Below are 18,704 nucleotides of genomic sequence, written 5' to 3'. Positions count from 1 at the left end.
GCTCAATGGTGAAGAATCACTTTTTAAAATTCTAGTAGCCGGATCCGGATCTTCACCAACATCGAATCAGTTTGTCCTTGTCACATACCGAACCTGTCCACAAAATTTCATCCGGATCCATCCGATACACAAACAAAACAAACAAAGACAGAAAGGGGGTAAAAACAACCTCCTTCACCTTCAGTGGCGGGGGTAATAACTCGATGTACTGTACACATACATGGAAACAAAAGTTTACGCTTTAGTAGGTATGATAAATCACCCACTCTTATGATAATTTCACACTTCAACATAAAAGTAAAAACCTACATTGGAGGTGGCCATCCCAACACAATAGAACATTCCCTTACACGCCCAGAGTACAACGTCCAGCGGTTTAGGAGTGCATAAAATAGAGCAAGTATCTAAATTGTCCAAGTCGTCTTCAATTATGCCTGGTGTTGGCTTCATGGTTAGGGTCGTGGGCTTTGGATCCTCGGATCCTGAGTTCAAATCACACTCAGCTGTTGAATTAATACCAGGTGGGGTCGACTCTGCCTCGTCATCCTTTCGAGGTCGGCAACAATGCATGCCAGCTTGCTGTATCCTGCGTCGGAGTGGTGTCCCATCCAGGATTGTGTCCAATAGCCAAGGAGACTTCTTAAGCAGCACCAACGCTCTTCACAGAGTATACGCCCAACAGATGGATGGATGCTCTTCAATTCTATACGGTTTTTATGCAGAGATACTATTATTATACAGTATAGAACTGTAAACTGCTGGGATAAGAAATACCATTTCCAGCCGGAGGCGGCCCCGACACGCTACACGTTTCCATCCCGAACCATGCAACTGAATTATTTTGTAAACTCCAAAAACCTTCCTGTGCACGTTTCAAGTCCACCAAACACTAACTCATTCGTTCAGGGGGTTTAGAAGTGCATACAAGGATGAATTGTATACCGTGTGATGATTGACGACCCATACACGACATCTCCGTGCGCAAACAAAGATGTACAGAAGAAGAATGTTTCAGGATAGAAGCCAAAAGCACAATGAAGATAACATTTATCGGGTGCCAACGACTCATTTTATAGGAGCTTTGACGTAAACAATTTAACCGAAAGAAAAGGACATTTTAACTTAAATATTAACACATATTTCATCAGTCAGGGAATAAGAGGTCTTTTGAATTCACTTATGCATTGGACGTACAACTGTTTAAATAAACCAAGTATGGCAGAACTTCAAAAAAAAAACAAACAAACAAACAACCAATTATATGCAAAGAAAGGAATTCTTTTGAAAAGGGAAATTAAATGATCTGGATGTCGAACAATCAAACTAAATTACCTTCATCAAAATGTTCTATCAACTGTATCCTTCAGTTTGTGGGGAAATGATTCAGTGCCTCGACAGGCAGGAGAGCTTCGTTTACTGAAGACTTTCACATCAAACTGATTTTTGTTTTCCGACGGTTTCCCCAAGTGGCCAATTTGTCTTGCTGGCAAATGAAAGATGGTGTGCTGTCTTTCAGAATGACAAAATAGCGTGTTGGTCCATTCCCAAGAATGTGGTAGCGGAGGAATGTTGGGAGCGGAGGAATGTTGGGAGAGGAGGAGATTCAAATTAGAGACACTTTAATTGGGCCATAAGGCTATCCAAACTTTCCTCGGTATCTTCAACTTCCTCCCCAAGAGAAACCTGTGGAACACAGGACACACACACACACACACACACACACACACACACACACACACACACACACACACACACACACACACACACACACACAATCACCTAGCACCAACAGAACTTCTTCTCGAATTAGCAACACAGTATATTGCAAGTGACTCCAGGTTTAATGCACACAAAGATCATACGAGTATTGACTATCCTGTGGCCTGTGCACACCTGTGCGGGCCGAGTGTACGCCAGAGAGAGACCCTCCGGCAGGTGGGGAACCTGTCCCGTCGCTGCCGCCTCCTCTTCTGTCGTCGTCTCACCTACCAGTTCAATCCCTGCCAATAAAACATTCCCCCAATTACGTCTCACAAACAAAACCCACAGCATACACTTTAATTTACTGGGTTTGTCAAATCGCATTGTCGTGCTCATGAAAATGAACAAACGATTAATGCTCGAAAAGAAACCTTCATGACAGAAGACACAGGATTTATGAGCACAACACGTTTCAACTTGCCCTCGGTTTCCATTACAGACATGTTGGATAGCAGTTCACCTGCGAAACGATCGCAAATAAAAAAAAAAAATACATTTCCACAGCCATTCATCACCTCCGCTACTGAAGGTAGATGGAGGTTGTGTTTCCACCCATGTTTGTCTGTCCGTTTGTGAGCAGGATGTCAAAAAGGTATGGATGGGTTATGATGACAAAACGAGGTCGATGAGTTGGGTAGGTGATGAGAACAAAGCGTTTAGATTTTGATGCACATCCGGCCCATTAGTGGGATACAAAACGTAAACCGTTCAGCCTGGAGGAAGCATGCATTCCACCGAGTGCCGTTCTCGTTCCAAATAAAATCATCGATTAATATTAGTCCTCCACTGGTTTCACCGGAGTGGACTGTAGGTTTGGTTTTAAATCTGTCCATCCCACCTGTGGTTTTTCAGACTCCCCCCCCCCCCCCAATACCCTTGAACATATTCAACTGAAACTTGGTACATGGCCTTATGATGATAAGTTACAAAACAAGTTCGAGTTTCAGGGCGTTTCATCAATTTATCAGGGTTATGCCCTTTATGGACTTAGAAAGTATCACATCGGGAGGGGACGTGCACTGCAAAGCAATTTTTATCGCTCTTGTTGAAAATCGATACGTTCAAAATAGCTTGAATACAAAAGGCACTATTTTATAAGAACGTAAAACTCGAAGAAAAAAAAAAGAAAAAAAAAAGATGAGTGTTGTTCAGACGGTGAACTTCCACGATTCAGACTACCCAGCTGTTCTCCACTTATCTTGATAAGAAAAGCTCGTCCAATCTCTAACCTCTTTCATCAAGGACACCGATCCTCAATCTCGACCGCTCTTAGTTTGCTGGCGAATTGTACAAGCAGACCAACGGGTGTCGCCATGGGTACCAAAATGGACTCGAGCAATGCAAACGTTTTTGTTGCTCGTCTCGAGCAAAGGAATTTCGAACAGTTTGACCGTCCCACAACAGAATTATTTCGCCAATACATAGACTGGATCAATGCCGCGTCCTGTTGCAGAGAGCATCTTGAATGGTTTGTCAACTTTGACAATTCCTTCCAACCTGCCCTTGATTTCACAATCTTTCTCGAGATAAATGATTCCATTCGCGAGAGAGAGAGAGCGGCTTGCCACCACCGTCCGTTACAAACCCACCGATTCACACGGCTACCTTTTAAAATCATCGTCCCACGTCAAAGTCCATGCCCATGTTCGCAATTCTTCAGGCTCTGCCATCTGTGCAGCGACATTTCCGACTTCTAATCCAAAGAGATGTACAAGCTATTTGCCGAGCGTGACTCTCCCACCTCCATCATGGCTGGTGCACCGGAGCATGCCGCCAAAATCGACACACAGACGGCTTTGTAACCTGAGAAACCAAAACTGAAGAAAGGATTCCATTCACATTTACCTACAATCCCATTAAAAACTTTGAAGGAAGAACATCAAATCCAGAGGAACTTCAAACCGTTACAGAATGATCAAAAAACTACCTCGATAATCCCACAACCACCTAATTTTTCCAAGGACAGGAATTTGAGGAATTCCCTCTAACCTCCCGGCAGGAACGTTTGTGTGGTCAAGGAGTTTGTGCAACACTTGCCCTTTCATCAAGGCAACCACTTCAATCTCAGGACCCCAAAGCAGTGTTAATGTCACTGACCATTTTGACTGCCCCTCCACGAACGTCACCTACGGAATCGTGTGTACTCTCTGTATGACCATTTATAAAATCGATACGAGACCGGGTGAAGTTTGGGTAATCGCTTCCGATGGATAGATCAATGTCACAGATCCATCTCTGTCTATATCTCTCGAAGCCAGTTGTTCAACACTTAAATAACCCCGGACATTCTTTCAGTCTCATGGCAGTCTCCGGTATTTCTCTCCATTTCAGCACCACGTGCGGTCATAAACGCAAAGAGCAAAGCCATATCTGCAGGATCGGCACCTTGGCTCCCCGTGGGATCAACGAGCGTTTTTCATCAACTTTGACCTCTCGCCTCTTTCAAATTTTAAACTTTTTTCTCGATCTTTGTTATTTTTTTTTATTATTATTATTTATCTTACCTCTCATTCTTTTCCCTTTACCTCCCATCATGTTTTGTTCTCCATCTCATCTTCCCTTTCCTCCTTTATTTTGGGGGGGGGGGTTTCCCTATTATCCCCCCTTTTCACCCAATCTGAATCCCCAGTACATTCAATTCATTCGCACCCCACGTTTCCCCTGATCCCTGATGTGGCTTTAACATAGCGTCAGCTTCTCTTTGCCTCCTTATGGTGGTTAGCATACATCGATCAATGTTCTGTTGATTCCATCCGCCACTTTATATAGACGGATTGCCCGTCGATGTTTATATTCGATTGATTAAATTTGATCATTCTGATAATCTGAATATTTACTGTTGGCTGATGTGTTCCATTCGCAAAAAAAAAAAAAATTGAGAAAAGAAAAGAAATAATAAAAAAGCATTTTTGTATATTAACCTCCAATTTTAGGTGATGCACCCACCAGGCGATGTCAAAATAAAAGCAAAGGCAGTAGAATAATGCAATGTGAATAAGACCCCGCTCCAATCGATTAACATTACTTACCCCATGTATTTTCTTCGTGCAAGACTACATCGGAGGTCTCCTTGAGTGCAGGTTCAACAGACTCCAGCTGTGCTGCCCGACGTGCCTGGTACCGCGGGGGCAGAGGGAGAAGGGACCGAGTGAAAATATTTTGGAATCCGTGGGAAGGAATTCGATTTTTTTTATTTTTTATTTCATGAAGGGAAACGTAAATATGATCGCATTTCACAAATTGAAATATAAAGTTTAGCCTGTCGATAAAGCAAAGGGTACACGGCATTTACCAACTCTTCTCCTTGCCTCTTGCGACAGTAAAGCTCATCACAGCTGGGGTTTGGTCGCACAGACATGTTGGGGAAGAAATCCTGCAGCGCATTGTACCCAAGGTAGCTGCTTACCGTCCCAAACCCCAGCAGGTGCCTGCAGTCGGCATGCACAGGAACATGACAGGTGGGTGGAAGTTCACCAGGTGGAGGAGAGATATCAAATGTTACATTTCCAGTGGCAAGTAGTGCACACACCATCATATTGTATCAAAGGGATTATTCATTCTTCATAGCACACAAGACTGCTTTGAGATCCAGCAGAAGCCCGTGGTAAAACCATGATGCAACTAGAAGAGCGCTCGGCAGAGCGCACACCTCCGCCATGTCATGCCTGATACACAAGAACATATTGGGCCCAATACATTTTTTGAAATATATCGTGCTATATATCGTTTTTGGCCCTCTTACTCAGTGGTGAAGAATCACTGAGCTATCATTTTGTTGGGGGGCGACTACGCCGCTGATGCTGTGCCCCTATACCAGTACTCCGGTACTCATTTCACCGACCTCAGAAGGATGACAGGCTGAGTCAACATCACCTGGTATTAATTCAGCGGCCAATAGGGCTTGAACTCAGGGCCCCAAGATCCCAAGCCAGCCACCTTAATCACTGAGCCAACACCAGGCTTAACATCATCCTCATCAGCTTGTCGTGGGACAAAAGCTATGGCCATTCCCAACACGTATTCTTGGTCACTACAATTGCTCTCTGATGGTTTCTTCTTTCAGCTGCACATGCAGAACAGTTTCCCAATCGTCTGCACGCGATTTCTTATCCGACCTTCGTCATTCTTTGTTTTTACACTCGGCAGCGCGAGACCCGCACCTGAAAATATAAAATCAGATCAACAGATCCTTATGTTCCCATACCTGAGCTTAGGGATTTCCTTTGGCACGGAAATCGATTTATAACCGCTGTAGCTTTCATGTTTTCACCCTTTTGTGATCTCTTCTCTTTTCCTGTTTATACACCGATTCTGCATTAACAGGGTGCAAGAGCTTATTTGGCACAAGCCATATGCCGCCCATTATAAGTTGTTAAGCTAACAAGTGTTCGGTCATCAATGTTGACTGACAGATTGTATAAGGAAGAGCAACAGCAATAACAATCTGTCCAGTATCTCAAACAAGGCTCAGCGAACAGCTTTGCAATCATGTCATGTGATACCACAACTAGATTATCTGTGCACACATACACCATGAAACAAATACCTACTTGAGAGCATTTTGGACTAGCAGGCCGGCCACCACCGCCATAGTGGTGGGCAAGCTGGCCGCACACACACCGTCCCGTTTTAGCGTCGACTCGTCCAGACCCTCAGCCACCACCAATGGTGGTGCACACTGCTTGCCACAAAACACACACACACACACACACATGATTTTCATTCCAGACTAAATAACACCTTCGTACAGATTGTGTCGATATATATATATATATATATATATATATATATATATATATATATATATATATATATATATATATATATATATATATATATATATATATATATATATATATATATATATATATATATATATATATATATATATATATATATATATATATATATGAATCGCTCAACATGATTTTGGTGGCACCACCCTTTAATTTCTCATTTCAAGTCAGATCCAAAATTTCCCGAGTCCATCGAAAGCCAAACATAATGGATTAACTGCATCACATGTCGACCAGTGGAAGTCAGGGCACGCGGGAAACCCTTTTCCAAAAGTTCATCAGTAATCCAAAACAATCACACGGAAATTACCCCTGGAACAAGCTCAGTTTTCAGAATCTTAAAATCCAACTCCTTTAGAACTGCTGCCTTCATCCGGATTGGAACCCACAACGTCTGGGAGGTCAACTCAACGTCCTTATCATTAGGCCAGGTGCGATGGATGCACCGAACGACGACAAGTAGTTCAGCACATCATGGCACACCAGGTACAGAATCAAATGAGGTTGTGCGGGAGTGGGGATCATTTTGTAATGGTACACATGTGGGGCACTACAGTGTAGCGTATCATGGTGAAACATGGAGTAATGCAGTGTTTGAGGACATGCGTTGACGCTGTACGTTGAAGTACCGCAAAGCAGGCCGTGCGTCCGGGAATGATGATCTGTATATGGCCAGAGACTGCGTTCTCGCTCACTCCGGACTCCATCCACATCTGCCCCAACTCATTGCATGCCTACATCATCAGCACAATGCACAACAAACGCCCTTTCAGCACCAGTGGGTTTTCATCCCTAATCGGAATGCACGTAAACCCCCCCAAGATGATCGACCGATTCAATGGAAGCAGAAGCACAACCCGACCAGCACTCGTAGGCCGGATTGATGCAACACAACAAGACGTGGTGGAGCATCACACTTTGGAAAGAATACCGAAGAAGGCAAAATTAGCCGACAAAGTGAAAAGCGAACAGGCTTGTACTTCATATCTCTTTATAGGATAGACTGGGCTGTCAAACCTTGCTCTCACCGTATTGATAGCCATTCTCGCCTCAAAGTTGTCAACACAGCTCAGCACCAAGTCCACCGAAGATCCAGAAAGACCTCCTCCGCTGCAAGTCATTAAGCACAAGCGCAACTCGGGTATCAACAACACAGCATCACAACCACTTAACTATAGCATCCCAACCACTCGAGGCTCTCCAACAACATCATCCCATTCAGCACCGTATTTGTGGTTTACGGCTCTCGGGTCTGATTGAACAGAAAATTGGGAAAGGAGGACACAGGGAAATAAAATTGGATGGAGTAACAAAATATAGGTGTGGAATGGAGGCATCATTTATGGAGCATTAATATGATTCATTTCATTTCACTTTGAATGCAGTCTGGGACTGCTGGTTGCATCATTACTGGGAGCACGACTGTGCCGTTAATGTAGTGCCCCCCTGTACATTATTGCGAGAATTTGAAATTTGTTCGAGGTACTGGCGATAAATCGCCTACTCTTCACGATGTACACCATGGGACCTTTAACGTCTACCAACTAAAACTGGCAGATGGGACGTCCGTTTAACATCGATCCGAGGGACGGGCGCACACGTTGATGAAACATCGTGCCTGCGAAACACCAGGAAGACAGTTTATAGCCACGTCGAGATTCTAACCCAGATTAGACAGCTCAGAGACGAGCGTGCGTACCTCTAGGCTTTCTTGCTCGCCTCATGCAAGGATGAAGACAAGGAAAACTAGAACGACACTCGGTCGAGAGCATACCTCTGCCAGGCTGGACAGTTTGCCTTTTGTATCGCACTGGTATAGGCCGTATCTGGATTCGGACCTAAACCAAGATAGAACCGGCTTGTTCTCGTCACATACTGAACGTGTCCACAACTTTTGCCATCCCCCACGACGAGGCACAAGCACAAGGCCTGTTGCTCTCACATCGCAGGTTGGTGGTCTGGTTTTAACCGCCTTTCCTCCCATTCAGCCCCTTGCGCTCTCGCTCAGCCCCCCGACCCTCGCTTTCCCATTTGTGGGACTGCCTTTTGAGACGGTTCAATCCCACTCTTCCCTCTTGGACTTCAAGCAAGCAGTGCACAACCATATCATGTCATTCTCCATTCTTACCCACAATCCATTCTGTCCTCCCTCCATCATACTTTGTGTGTCTGTCTCTGTCATTGCGTTATTTGTTGTGTCCAACTGTCCAACCAACCCCCTAGTATGGGAAAATGGTCGTAGTAATAGTTATGCCCAACTGTGAAACCACTACCAGTTTGGTGCCTTTTTACCCTCAGTCACCTCACTCTCCCATACAGAAAAAAGAAAGAATAAATTTACAAATAAACATCTTTACATTATTTAATTTGGCTCGAGGGATAACAGGAATGCTTAAAAGCAAATGAACTCTTCATTCTTGTGTCGCAAACCACAAGGATCAGACTTTTCTCAGGGCCATCTACGTATTATGTATGCGGAGGTGATGGAAATGTATGACGCACACACCTCCTTCCCTTACTCCTATCGCTTCTGAATCTCTGACATTTCTCTCCCATCCTCATCGAGCTAACCACCCATCCCCCTCCCCACATTTTTCTAATTGTTCCTCTTCTCAATTTATCCCTTGCTCCTCGTACTCCTCCTACTGCTACTCCACCACCGTTTGCAAGTAGATGGTTTGAAAAATTCTGGCAGTTTCATATCCACAACAAGCCAATCACCAACATGTCAATTAATGCAAATCGAGCCACACAGGTGTCTCCACATACTCGCTCACCTTATTCGAGATAGGAAATGCTGGAAGTGTTGGAGGCTCGTGATGTTATAATTATGTGTTTCAAACTGCACGTCCGGGTTAATATTCCTTTGGTGGGGACAGGGGTTGGGGGGGAAGTTGGGGGAGAGATTGAGAGTTTCAATATCATTTTTATCACAGCACTTCAGTCCATCCCAAATGTCCCATAATGAAAGTAATATGCAAAATATTTTGAAATAAAAATCGGAATTTACATTCCTGAAGTGAGATGTGGACACTGCTTTCAAGCTCCACGGACAGATTCCACGCACTTTGTGTGTGTGTGTGTGTGTGTGTGTCTGTACAAAGTCGAGGGTCATGGAATAGCTAGGCCATAGTGTTACGAATCTGGCAGCCATTTGCACACAACAGCCAGAGTCCCTGCAGTTCAGTTATTTCGATAAGTATGTGTTTATAGTCAGGGTCCCGTCCCTATGTTTAATTGGTGATTATGTGTACGTGCGCTGCGAGTTTTTTTTTTTTTTAAGTTAGTTTTCTACATCAATCCACTTCACACCACGGCGCCATAACCCACGTGTTCAAGGCTACGGATGTGGGCGGAGCCCCCTCACCTCAGGGCCGACTCCGCCCCAGCCAGATGGAAGTTCCCCTCGTCCAATCGGGGGGGTGAGATCACCTCAGGGCCAACCCCGCCCCAGCCAGATGGGATGTTCGCCTCGTCCAATGAGGGGAGGACACCGATCACCCGACGCCCCCTAGCCAATCCGGAGGCGAGTTACCTCAGAGCGGATCCCTCCACCCACGTGGGGGCGGGGGGGGGGGTGGAGGATAAGAAAGGTGGTCGTGTCGGGGCTTTTTGCTCTTTGGTCTGAGTCGTCGCTTTTTGCTGTTGGCTTTTTGGTCTTTGGTCTGCAGTAGTTGTCGTCTGCGGTCTTGGTCTGGTCTGAGGTCTTTTTCTGAGGTCTTTTGGCGGTCTGCGGCCTTCTTCGGGTTCCTCGTGGTGGTGGTGGTCATGGCGGAGGTGTTCCATGGTGCTCGTATCATCGTTTGTGGCAGCCAGGATCATGGGCTCGTTGGATTCTGGGTCGTGGGTTCGAGTCCCACCGTGGTGGATTGGAGTCGGTGAGACCGCACGAGGAGGCCAGGTACCCGGCCAGATTCTGACCCCCAGCTGAAGGGCCGAATAAAGACCCACGAGGTCCATTTCTTTTTGGGTGTGTGTGTCTGTCTGTGGCCAGTCTGTAAGTAGAACTGTTTAAATGATTCCATTGTACATTTTCCTGCATATTTGTGATTAAGTCTGCTCTGTGTCTCCCTTCCCGATTACTGTAAAATGAATCCCCTGTTAAATATTCCAGCTCGTTGCCTGTCATTTCTACCATTGACCCAGCAGGGTGCGGGCTTGAGAAATATTGAGGCCGTTTGTGCCGTAAATTGTTCATTTGGTCCAGCAGGCTTTGGTAATCCCCGCTCGGTTACGCCGGATCTGAGTCGGTAACAGTGACTCGGTTCAGACAAAGTCGGCCGAGGGTATGGCTTCCCTGGTAGTTAGGTAAATTGGAATTAGACAATTAACCCTACGCCGTCAAAATATTGGCCTCCAGGACCCGTGACCTTCGGAGTCATCCGAAAGTTACGACCTTCGATTCCGGTGTTCGGTGGGAGACGGCTCAACTGCTCCGTCCTCGCCACCGAACCCGGCCCACAACAATAGAATGGATAAGGACGGAACAGAACAATAGGAATAATAGACAGAGAGGGGGGGAAGCACACCAACAGCAGGGTTGAGGGACAAAATGGAGGGACACTTAGACAAATAAGGGGTGTGGGGAGGAATGAGGACAAGTGTTTGAGAGAGTCCGCAGAAAGGTGTTGAAATAGAACACAAGTACCCAAGTTTAAAATGTTGGGACACATTTCAGGAAGAGTTGGTTCAACACCAGGTGGCTTACCGTAAAGTAAATTCTGCTGCAGACACCTTACTGAGTCCGGCTTGGTGGGGCTGGAAGAACAACCGGTTCATGTTCGCGAGTTCCACTCGGTCGTAATCAAAGAGCAACAGCTGTAATTTAGAAGAAAAGAAAAAAAAAAACCCTTCACAAAATGAGCCTCAATGTATTCATACAAATTGTTTCCTATTAAATTATGGTTTGATTGATTTATATCAAGTTATTCAAAACAACAATATCGATGGACTTGCCAACATCACCGTTCAAACTGGACCTGACCTTGCCAATCCCACAGCGTGTCAGCATCTCCGCCGTGACACTGCCCACCCCGCCAACTCCCACCACAGCGACTGCAAAGGTTCGGATTTTCTGCACCAAAGAATAGACGTAGATGTAGTTTCAATTAGGTCCAAACGCTGGTGACGGCAAATCCAGCAACCGATGAATAAAATGATTAACCGGAAAACAGGATTAGCTTGAACAAACAGAAACACCAAGATGTTGATCGAATAACCTCCAGTCTCCAATTCCTGTGCTTTTTCCTCCGTCATCACATGTATCGTTGGATGTGCAAATAAAGCTCCAGGACTGCATTTGTGGATATATATTTTTTTGCATAATGAGAAAAATAAACATCCCGTTTGAAAGTTTGTTTGTTTTTCACCTCATGAGGTGCCCAGTACCCCGTATACATCATCAATGCTTCTATCGCTGAGTCACTCCAGCTCCCTATCCATCCATCGGGACCATACTCTGTGCAGAGCGTTGGTGCTGCCAAAGCAGTCTCCTTGGCTATTGGGCACAATCCTGGATGGGTGACTCCTCCAACATAGGACACCAGCAAACTGGCACTCGTTTTGCCGACCTCAGAAGGATGACAGGCAGAGTCAACCCTACCTGGTATTAATTCAACAGCCGAGTGGGATTTGAACTCAGGATCATCAGATCCCAAGCCCACAACCCTAACCTTTAAGGCAACACCAGGCATAGCTCCCAATGCCACACCATTTTTGGCATCAACCAAACGTTAACTGCACCTTACCTCATAATTATCCACGATTCCCATCCTCTTGAGCGCCATCAATCGACTGCACACACAGTTAGACACAAGAATCATCAAAACACCTTCAAGACAATTTCACAAAACCGCACTACAGGTAATGAGGAAACTTGAAACGCCGTTGATGCAGCGTCCTTTCACACCACCTTATTTAACACGTTACATTAGTTATTCGTGCCTGTTCTTTGTGTCCTTTATGACATCCTTAAAAACAGTAAGTTTCCTGTTTGGGATGATGTTTAATTTTGTTTGACTGCCAGACAGGCAGACATAGTAAAAATAAATTATCTCGCTCTTCTCTGCACATGTGTGATCAGGACAAGCTTCTGCACAGTTTGCCAAATTCAGAGTCAAAGTACTGCTAAACTGCAGATCCATGTTCAAGTTATAAAATTCGACTGAAATCAAGTAGTTCCTCGATAATAGACAGACAGACAGACAGACAGACGGACAGACGGACAGACAGACAGACGGACAGACAGACGGACATACAGACGGACATACAGACGGACAGAGTGAACCAATTGCTTACCCCCGCTTTATGCACTTGCCAACTTCCTTTCACCACATTTTGAGCTTGGAATAACCACCGATAAATATTGCCAAGATCTCTAACTGCATACAAACAAGAGCTGTAACCAATACGCAATGGCAACTACGTGGATCATGTTTGAGGCATGTCCACTTCATAAGGCTCAAATTATATTGGTCGAGGTAATGTATTGTTATGGGTTCGGCCGGTCCAGGTCGCGAGGGGACTTCTTGGACCTTCTCCCCGACCCATGACCCTGAAGCCAATGAGCCGCAGATAACTCTGTGGCATGATAACTTGCTAAGGCCTAAATCACATTTGCTCTACGGCGAGGATACGGCGGCCATGCGCCCTCTGAATTGACAAACATGCGGCAGCCGTAGAGTTTCTGCGGTGGCCTCAGGGTGGCCCTACGCCGTTTGGCTATCGTTTAAAAGCCGTAGGGGTCGCCTAGGAATTATAACGCAGAGTTATAACTTTTTTCATTTCTACATTCGCCGTAGCAATTCGACAAGCCAAAAAAAAAAATTAACCCATTCGTTACCGTCCGTCTGGCCGCACGTTCGCCTTAGGGCCCCCCTGCAGGCACCTTGCGTCTGCCTTGAAAATTCTATGGCCACCGCAGGGCCCCCTTAAGGTCACCGTGCGACATCAAATGAAAGACCGTACGGCAACCCCACGTTTTCAGTGTCCGCAATTTCTAAATATACCGTGCGGCTCCCCGAAAAATAAAAACATATGTGACTGCTACATTGTGTGACCGTGGAAATACTGCAGCCGCCGTATAATTGCTAGTGGCTGTAGATTTTGGAGACCCCACAGCCGCCGTGGCAAATGTGACTTAGGCCTAAGCAATCATGGACGCTGTCCGAGACAATTCATTTATGTAGCGTCCTCGTGTCAAATTCCCACATTACCTTCCTGGAAAATTAATCCCCCCAGATCGAGAACTGTGCTCTCAATTCCCCACTCCTGTCAACAATCAAGAACGGCCAAGCAATACCTCCCCATCCCATCCACTATTTACATACTGGTGTGCAACCAATCAAGAAAAGATGATCGGACAGAGGAAGAGAAAGGATTTGGAAAAGAAAACAAAGAAATCAGACACAGGTGGAGGCCATTCAGCCCATCATGCCTGCACGAACACGACACCAATTTATCACCACAAGAGCCAAAGAAGAAAATGCAAAAAAAAGAATTTTTACCTTCGCATTCTGCGAAAGGTTATGTTTTGGTCGGCGTGTATTTATTTATTTGTAATCTTGTAATTCGTATAACTCAAAAAGTATTAAACCGAATTGCATGAAATTTGGTGGGATGATTGGTTATTAGCCAGGAAGCATTCGATTAGATTTTGGGATCATTCGGGTCAAAGGTCAAGGTCACGAAAAGGTCAAAATCATCTTTTTACAATAACACGGTCAATTTTTATTCAATTTGCATGCAACTAACGCCAAAATGTTCAGAATTCAACGCCTCATCTTGTGATATGCAATATGACACAATGACGCCCATACTCTTGTTACCAGTTAGGGGTCAAAGGTCAGGGGGGTCACGACCTTGAAAAATATGCGGTTTTTGTCATAACGCGGTCAATTCTTGTCCGCTTTACATGAACCCAGCACCAAAATGTTCAGAATTTAATGCCCAATCTTGTGACACAATGACGTCATAACACATGTCACCGGTTGGGGTAAAATGTCAGGGGGGGGTCACGCCCTTGAAAAATATGCGGTTTTCGGCATAACTCAGTCAATTCTTATTCGATTTGCATGAAACCAGCATCAAACGAGATTACCTTCTCTTGTTGAAACGTTGTATTCACCGAGCTTGCGAGTGAAGACTCGCCAAAACGACGCGAGTTGATTGTTGTTTAGTCCGTAGCCCCCGAAAGTCGGGGAGGTCATGACATTATAGATATGTGGTTTGTGTCATAAGACCATTCATATGAAACCAGTTCCCCACACTCATACCAAGAACAAAAAAAAGTAGTGGCGGCGAAGGTATGCACTCTATGAGTGCCCGTTCTAGTTAATGAAGTGTTTTTGTAGTTTTTGTATTATTTATTTATTTGTTTATTTCCCAGGGGAGGGGGCATGGGTTTGGTTGATAAACATGCAACATCAACCACACAACACCACTTGACAAGACCCCCACCAACAGCACTCCATACGCATGCACACAATCACCCATCAATGCTCAAACTACCTAAAAGTCTTATCAACATCCCCATACCCCTCTATCTCCATATCTTCCAGGTACCTATCTAATTCTAATATAAACTTGTCGACTGTTTCTGCTGCCACGACCTTTCCAGAGAGACCATTCCATACATTAACTGCTCTCTGAGTAAAAGTCCCCTCCCTTACTACCGTCTTAACTCTCCTCTTCTTTACTCTCAAACTGTGGCCCCTGGTCCTATCACTGCCTTCTCTGTTGAATAATTCATCCACACTTATTTTATCGATACCCTTTATTATATTAAACATCTCAATCATATCTCCTCATAACCACCTCCTCTCTAGTAAATAAAGCCCCGTCTCCTTCAGCCGCTCCTCGTAGCTGAGTCTGGCTCGGCCCGGAATCAATGTAGTAATCCTGTTTTGAACCCACTCTATGGCATCTATGTCCTTCCAGAACTGTGGTGACCAGAACTGCACACAATATTCTAGATGTGGTCCTCACTAACTTCCTGTACAATGTTAACACCACCCCTTTTGATTTCTAATTTATCCCCCTTCTAATATAACCTAAAACCCTATTTGCTTCACCTATAGCTGCCTGACATTTTGCTGCCTACTTACCTCCCGTATATATTACCACCCCCAGATCCTTCTCCTGTGTGACACACTCCATAATTACCTCTTACATCCTGTAATCTCTATTTTCATTGTTCTTTCCCATCCCCAACACCTTACACTTGCTCAGGTTAAATTGCACCTCCCAATCTCTTGCCCAATCCGAACAAGTATCAATACTTTCCTGTAACTGATCACCACCCCCTCTGATATCCACCTCACCTCCAATTATTGTGTCATCTGCAAATTTGTAAAGCTTACTCTTGACCCCATTATCCAAATCGCTGATGTAAATAATGAATAGTAATGGTCCGAGTACTGATCCCTGAAGTACCCCACTACTTACATCCTCCCAGCAAGACATCCTCCCACTCACTCCTTCCTTTCACTAAGCCAGTTTACAATCCAATCAACTACCTGACCAGCCACTCCACAAGCCCTCAACCTTGGCTAACAACCTCCGATGTGGTACCTTATCAAATACCTTCTTAAAGTCGAGATATACTATGTCCACTGCCTTTCCCTCATCCACCCAATCAATCAGATACTGCTTCATGGAACTCTAATAAAAGATTTATTAAACAGGAACTACCTTTGGTTAAACCCTTGCTGACTACCTTTAATTAGTTTGTATTTATTTAAATGGTTCCTCATCTGGTACTTAATGTCTCAAACACCTTCCCCACAACTGAAGTCAAACTAACAGGTCTATAGTTTCCCAATTCTTCTCTGGATCCTTTCTTAAATCATGGTGTGACATTTGCTACTCTCCAATCCTCCTGTACCTGTCCTGACTCCAGTGAGCTTTTGAAAATATCCGTTAACATCTCGCTTACCTGCTCAGCCACCTCCATCAATACTCTCGGGTCCATATTATCTGGACCCGGAGCCTTATCTACTCTTAGATTACCTAGCTGTTCCTTTACTTCCTCCACTCCAACCTGGATCTTCTGTGAAAGCCCTTCCTCACTTCCTTGATAAATACTCTTAACTATTGGCAATTCTCCTGAGGTGGTTCGGTGGTTGCAAAGGTGGTTCGAATCTTGATACACAAACACAACACATTACCCTGTCCACCGATAGGAGGGGATTAGGTAATCTCACTCAATAAAATCCTATGGAAATAGCTAAACTCCAAGGTCCCCTTTATATGTGTTGGATGTGACTCCGCAGGGTCTTCCAAAGACCGTAACAGTGTGCAACAGTGGAGAACACAAAGCCATTCTCTTTCAAATGGAGAATATTTAGGGAAAGCACAAAAATCGAGTTGTTTATTCATGCGTGTGGCATGTGGCTAGTGGTTTGAATGATTGCTGGGAGCATGGCTGTGCCGATGATGCAGTGCCCCCCTGTAGGTCAGCAGGAATTTGCGATAACTTGCCTTTCCTTCGTGAAAGACTACGTGGGATCTTTAAAGTCCACCAACGCTCCCAGTGCCGGCAAACGGATCCTCAGGCGTGACGGCGTACATCTCTCCATACGCAAAACGCCAGGGCGACAGTTTACAGCCAGGGCAAGACTCCAACCCAGGCTGGGCAGCTCAAAGGCGAGCGTCGGTACCTATATGTGGTCCTCCCAGTCAATTTTATCGTACAAAACCCAAAAAGATCTGAATGTTTGGTACATATGTGTGGGTTGGGCAGTCTGAAATGCAATTGGGCATTTTCGAAGTTTGACACAAAGACAGATAGGGTGGTTTTGTTATTAAATTATTTTATGCAGCGGTGGTGGTCGTATGGCAACTTAGCTGCCGGAGTAGCTATTGTTTCTTGAAGCGTGACCGAGTCGCTGATGCAGTGCCCCTTTACCAGTACACACACACTGGAACCGGTACTCATTTCGCCGACCTCGGAAGGATGACAGGCTGAGTCAACCCCCTGGTGTATTAATTCAGCGGCCGACGGGGTTTGAACTCAGGACCCTAGGATCCCAAGCCGCCACCCTAACCACTGAGCCAACACCAGGCTATTTTATAGTCATCTTAGGCATAAGGTGAAGCTTATCCATAAATCACATTCAGGACAAATAAAAAAAGGAAATGCAACGAATTTTAACACAGAAGGCCATTTGGCCCATTATGCCATTTGGTCATCGACCAATTACTCATTGGGAGATCGAGGACAAACACATGGAATGAGGGATTTGAACGTCGGTTCCCAGCATCATATCATCATGGGAACTCCAAGAGACCTTCTCAGCTGCATCCTCACACGCACTCAACCACGTGGAGACACACCACGTGATATTCTATCTTGTTTACCACCACAATAAAGAGGACACCTTCCCTTCACTCTCGAACTTGCGAGCCCATCCTCCTGATGCACGTCCTTCACCTGTACGGGTTCGAATCGGTCACCTCCGAGCTCATCGTCTCGATCTTGGGTCGAAATGGCTCCTCCCCTCCTCCTCCTCCTCCTCCTCCTCCTCCTCCTCCTCCCTCCAGCAAACGCAGCTCCAGTTCGTGGCTCCTCGTCCGTTCCTTTCCCAAGGAGTTTTCCAACTCGAGCACTCGACGCTTGAGCTGCAGGACGTCGTCCATGCTCTCGGGACTGGCAGGGAGGACAAAGAGGAACGGGGAGAGTCGGATCAGGTGGAGGATCGGGTGGAGGATCGGGTGGAGGATCGGGTGGAGGATCGGGTGGAGGATCGGGTGGAGGATCGGGTGGAGGATCGGGTGGAGGATCGGGTGGAGGATGGGGTGGAGGATCGGGTGGAGGATCGGGTGGAGGATCGGGTGGAGGATCGGGTGGAGGGTCGGGTGGAGGATCGGGTGGAGGATCGGGTGGAGGATCGGGTGGAGGATCGGGTGGAGGATCGGGTGGAGGATCGGGTGGAGGATGACACACTCTGCACGAAATATCTGTAAACATTAATTCATTAAACGTCACAGTACCAGGCACGTGCAAGGCCAAGGAGCGAGGCTCAAGCTTCCGGCTGAGTAAACAGGACACGTGGACGCGTTTGATGCCGGATATCCGGGAACTTCAGACCGGAAGTGCTCGTTGTGGTGCGTTATTAATTATACTAGTGCGTGGCCGGACGTGAAAAT

At 45.6% G+C, this 18,704-nt stretch overlaps 1 protein-coding gene across 1 annotated transcript; it reads right to left on the bottom strand.

Moving 5' to 3' along the window:
* Positions 1 to 1,030: 1,030 nt before the first annotated feature.
* On the bottom strand, positions 1,031 to 18,704 carry UBA5 (ubiquitin like modifier activating enzyme 5). Its single transcript, XM_085850914.1, has 13 exons — positions 18,549 to 18,704; positions 17,989 to 18,204; positions 12,305 to 12,350; positions 11,542 to 11,631; positions 11,266 to 11,375; positions 9,335 to 9,421; positions 7,586 to 7,667; positions 7,187 to 7,291; positions 6,312 to 6,439; positions 5,054 to 5,189; positions 4,791 to 4,875; positions 1,894 to 2,000; positions 1,031 to 1,683 (listed from the first exon to the last, which is right to left on the bottom strand). Exons 2-13 carry the CDS (start codon positions 18,192 to 18,194, stop codon positions 1,609 to 1,611), a joined length of 1,257 nt encoding a protein of 418 aa, XP_085707040.1. The 5' UTR covers positions 18,195 to 18,204; positions 18,549 to 18,704; the 3' UTR covers positions 1,031 to 1,608.

The sequence above is a fragment of the Eptatretus burgeri genome, chromosome 13 (assembly GCF_056783735.1).
Source record: "Eptatretus burgeri isolate ZD-2024b chromosome 13, Ebu_testis_v1, whole genome shotgun sequence".
Taxonomy (NCBI): Eukaryota; Metazoa; Chordata; class Myxini; order Myxiniformes; family Myxinidae; genus Eptatretus; species Eptatretus burgeri.
This window is presented reverse-complemented; position numbering and strand designations above follow the sequence as displayed.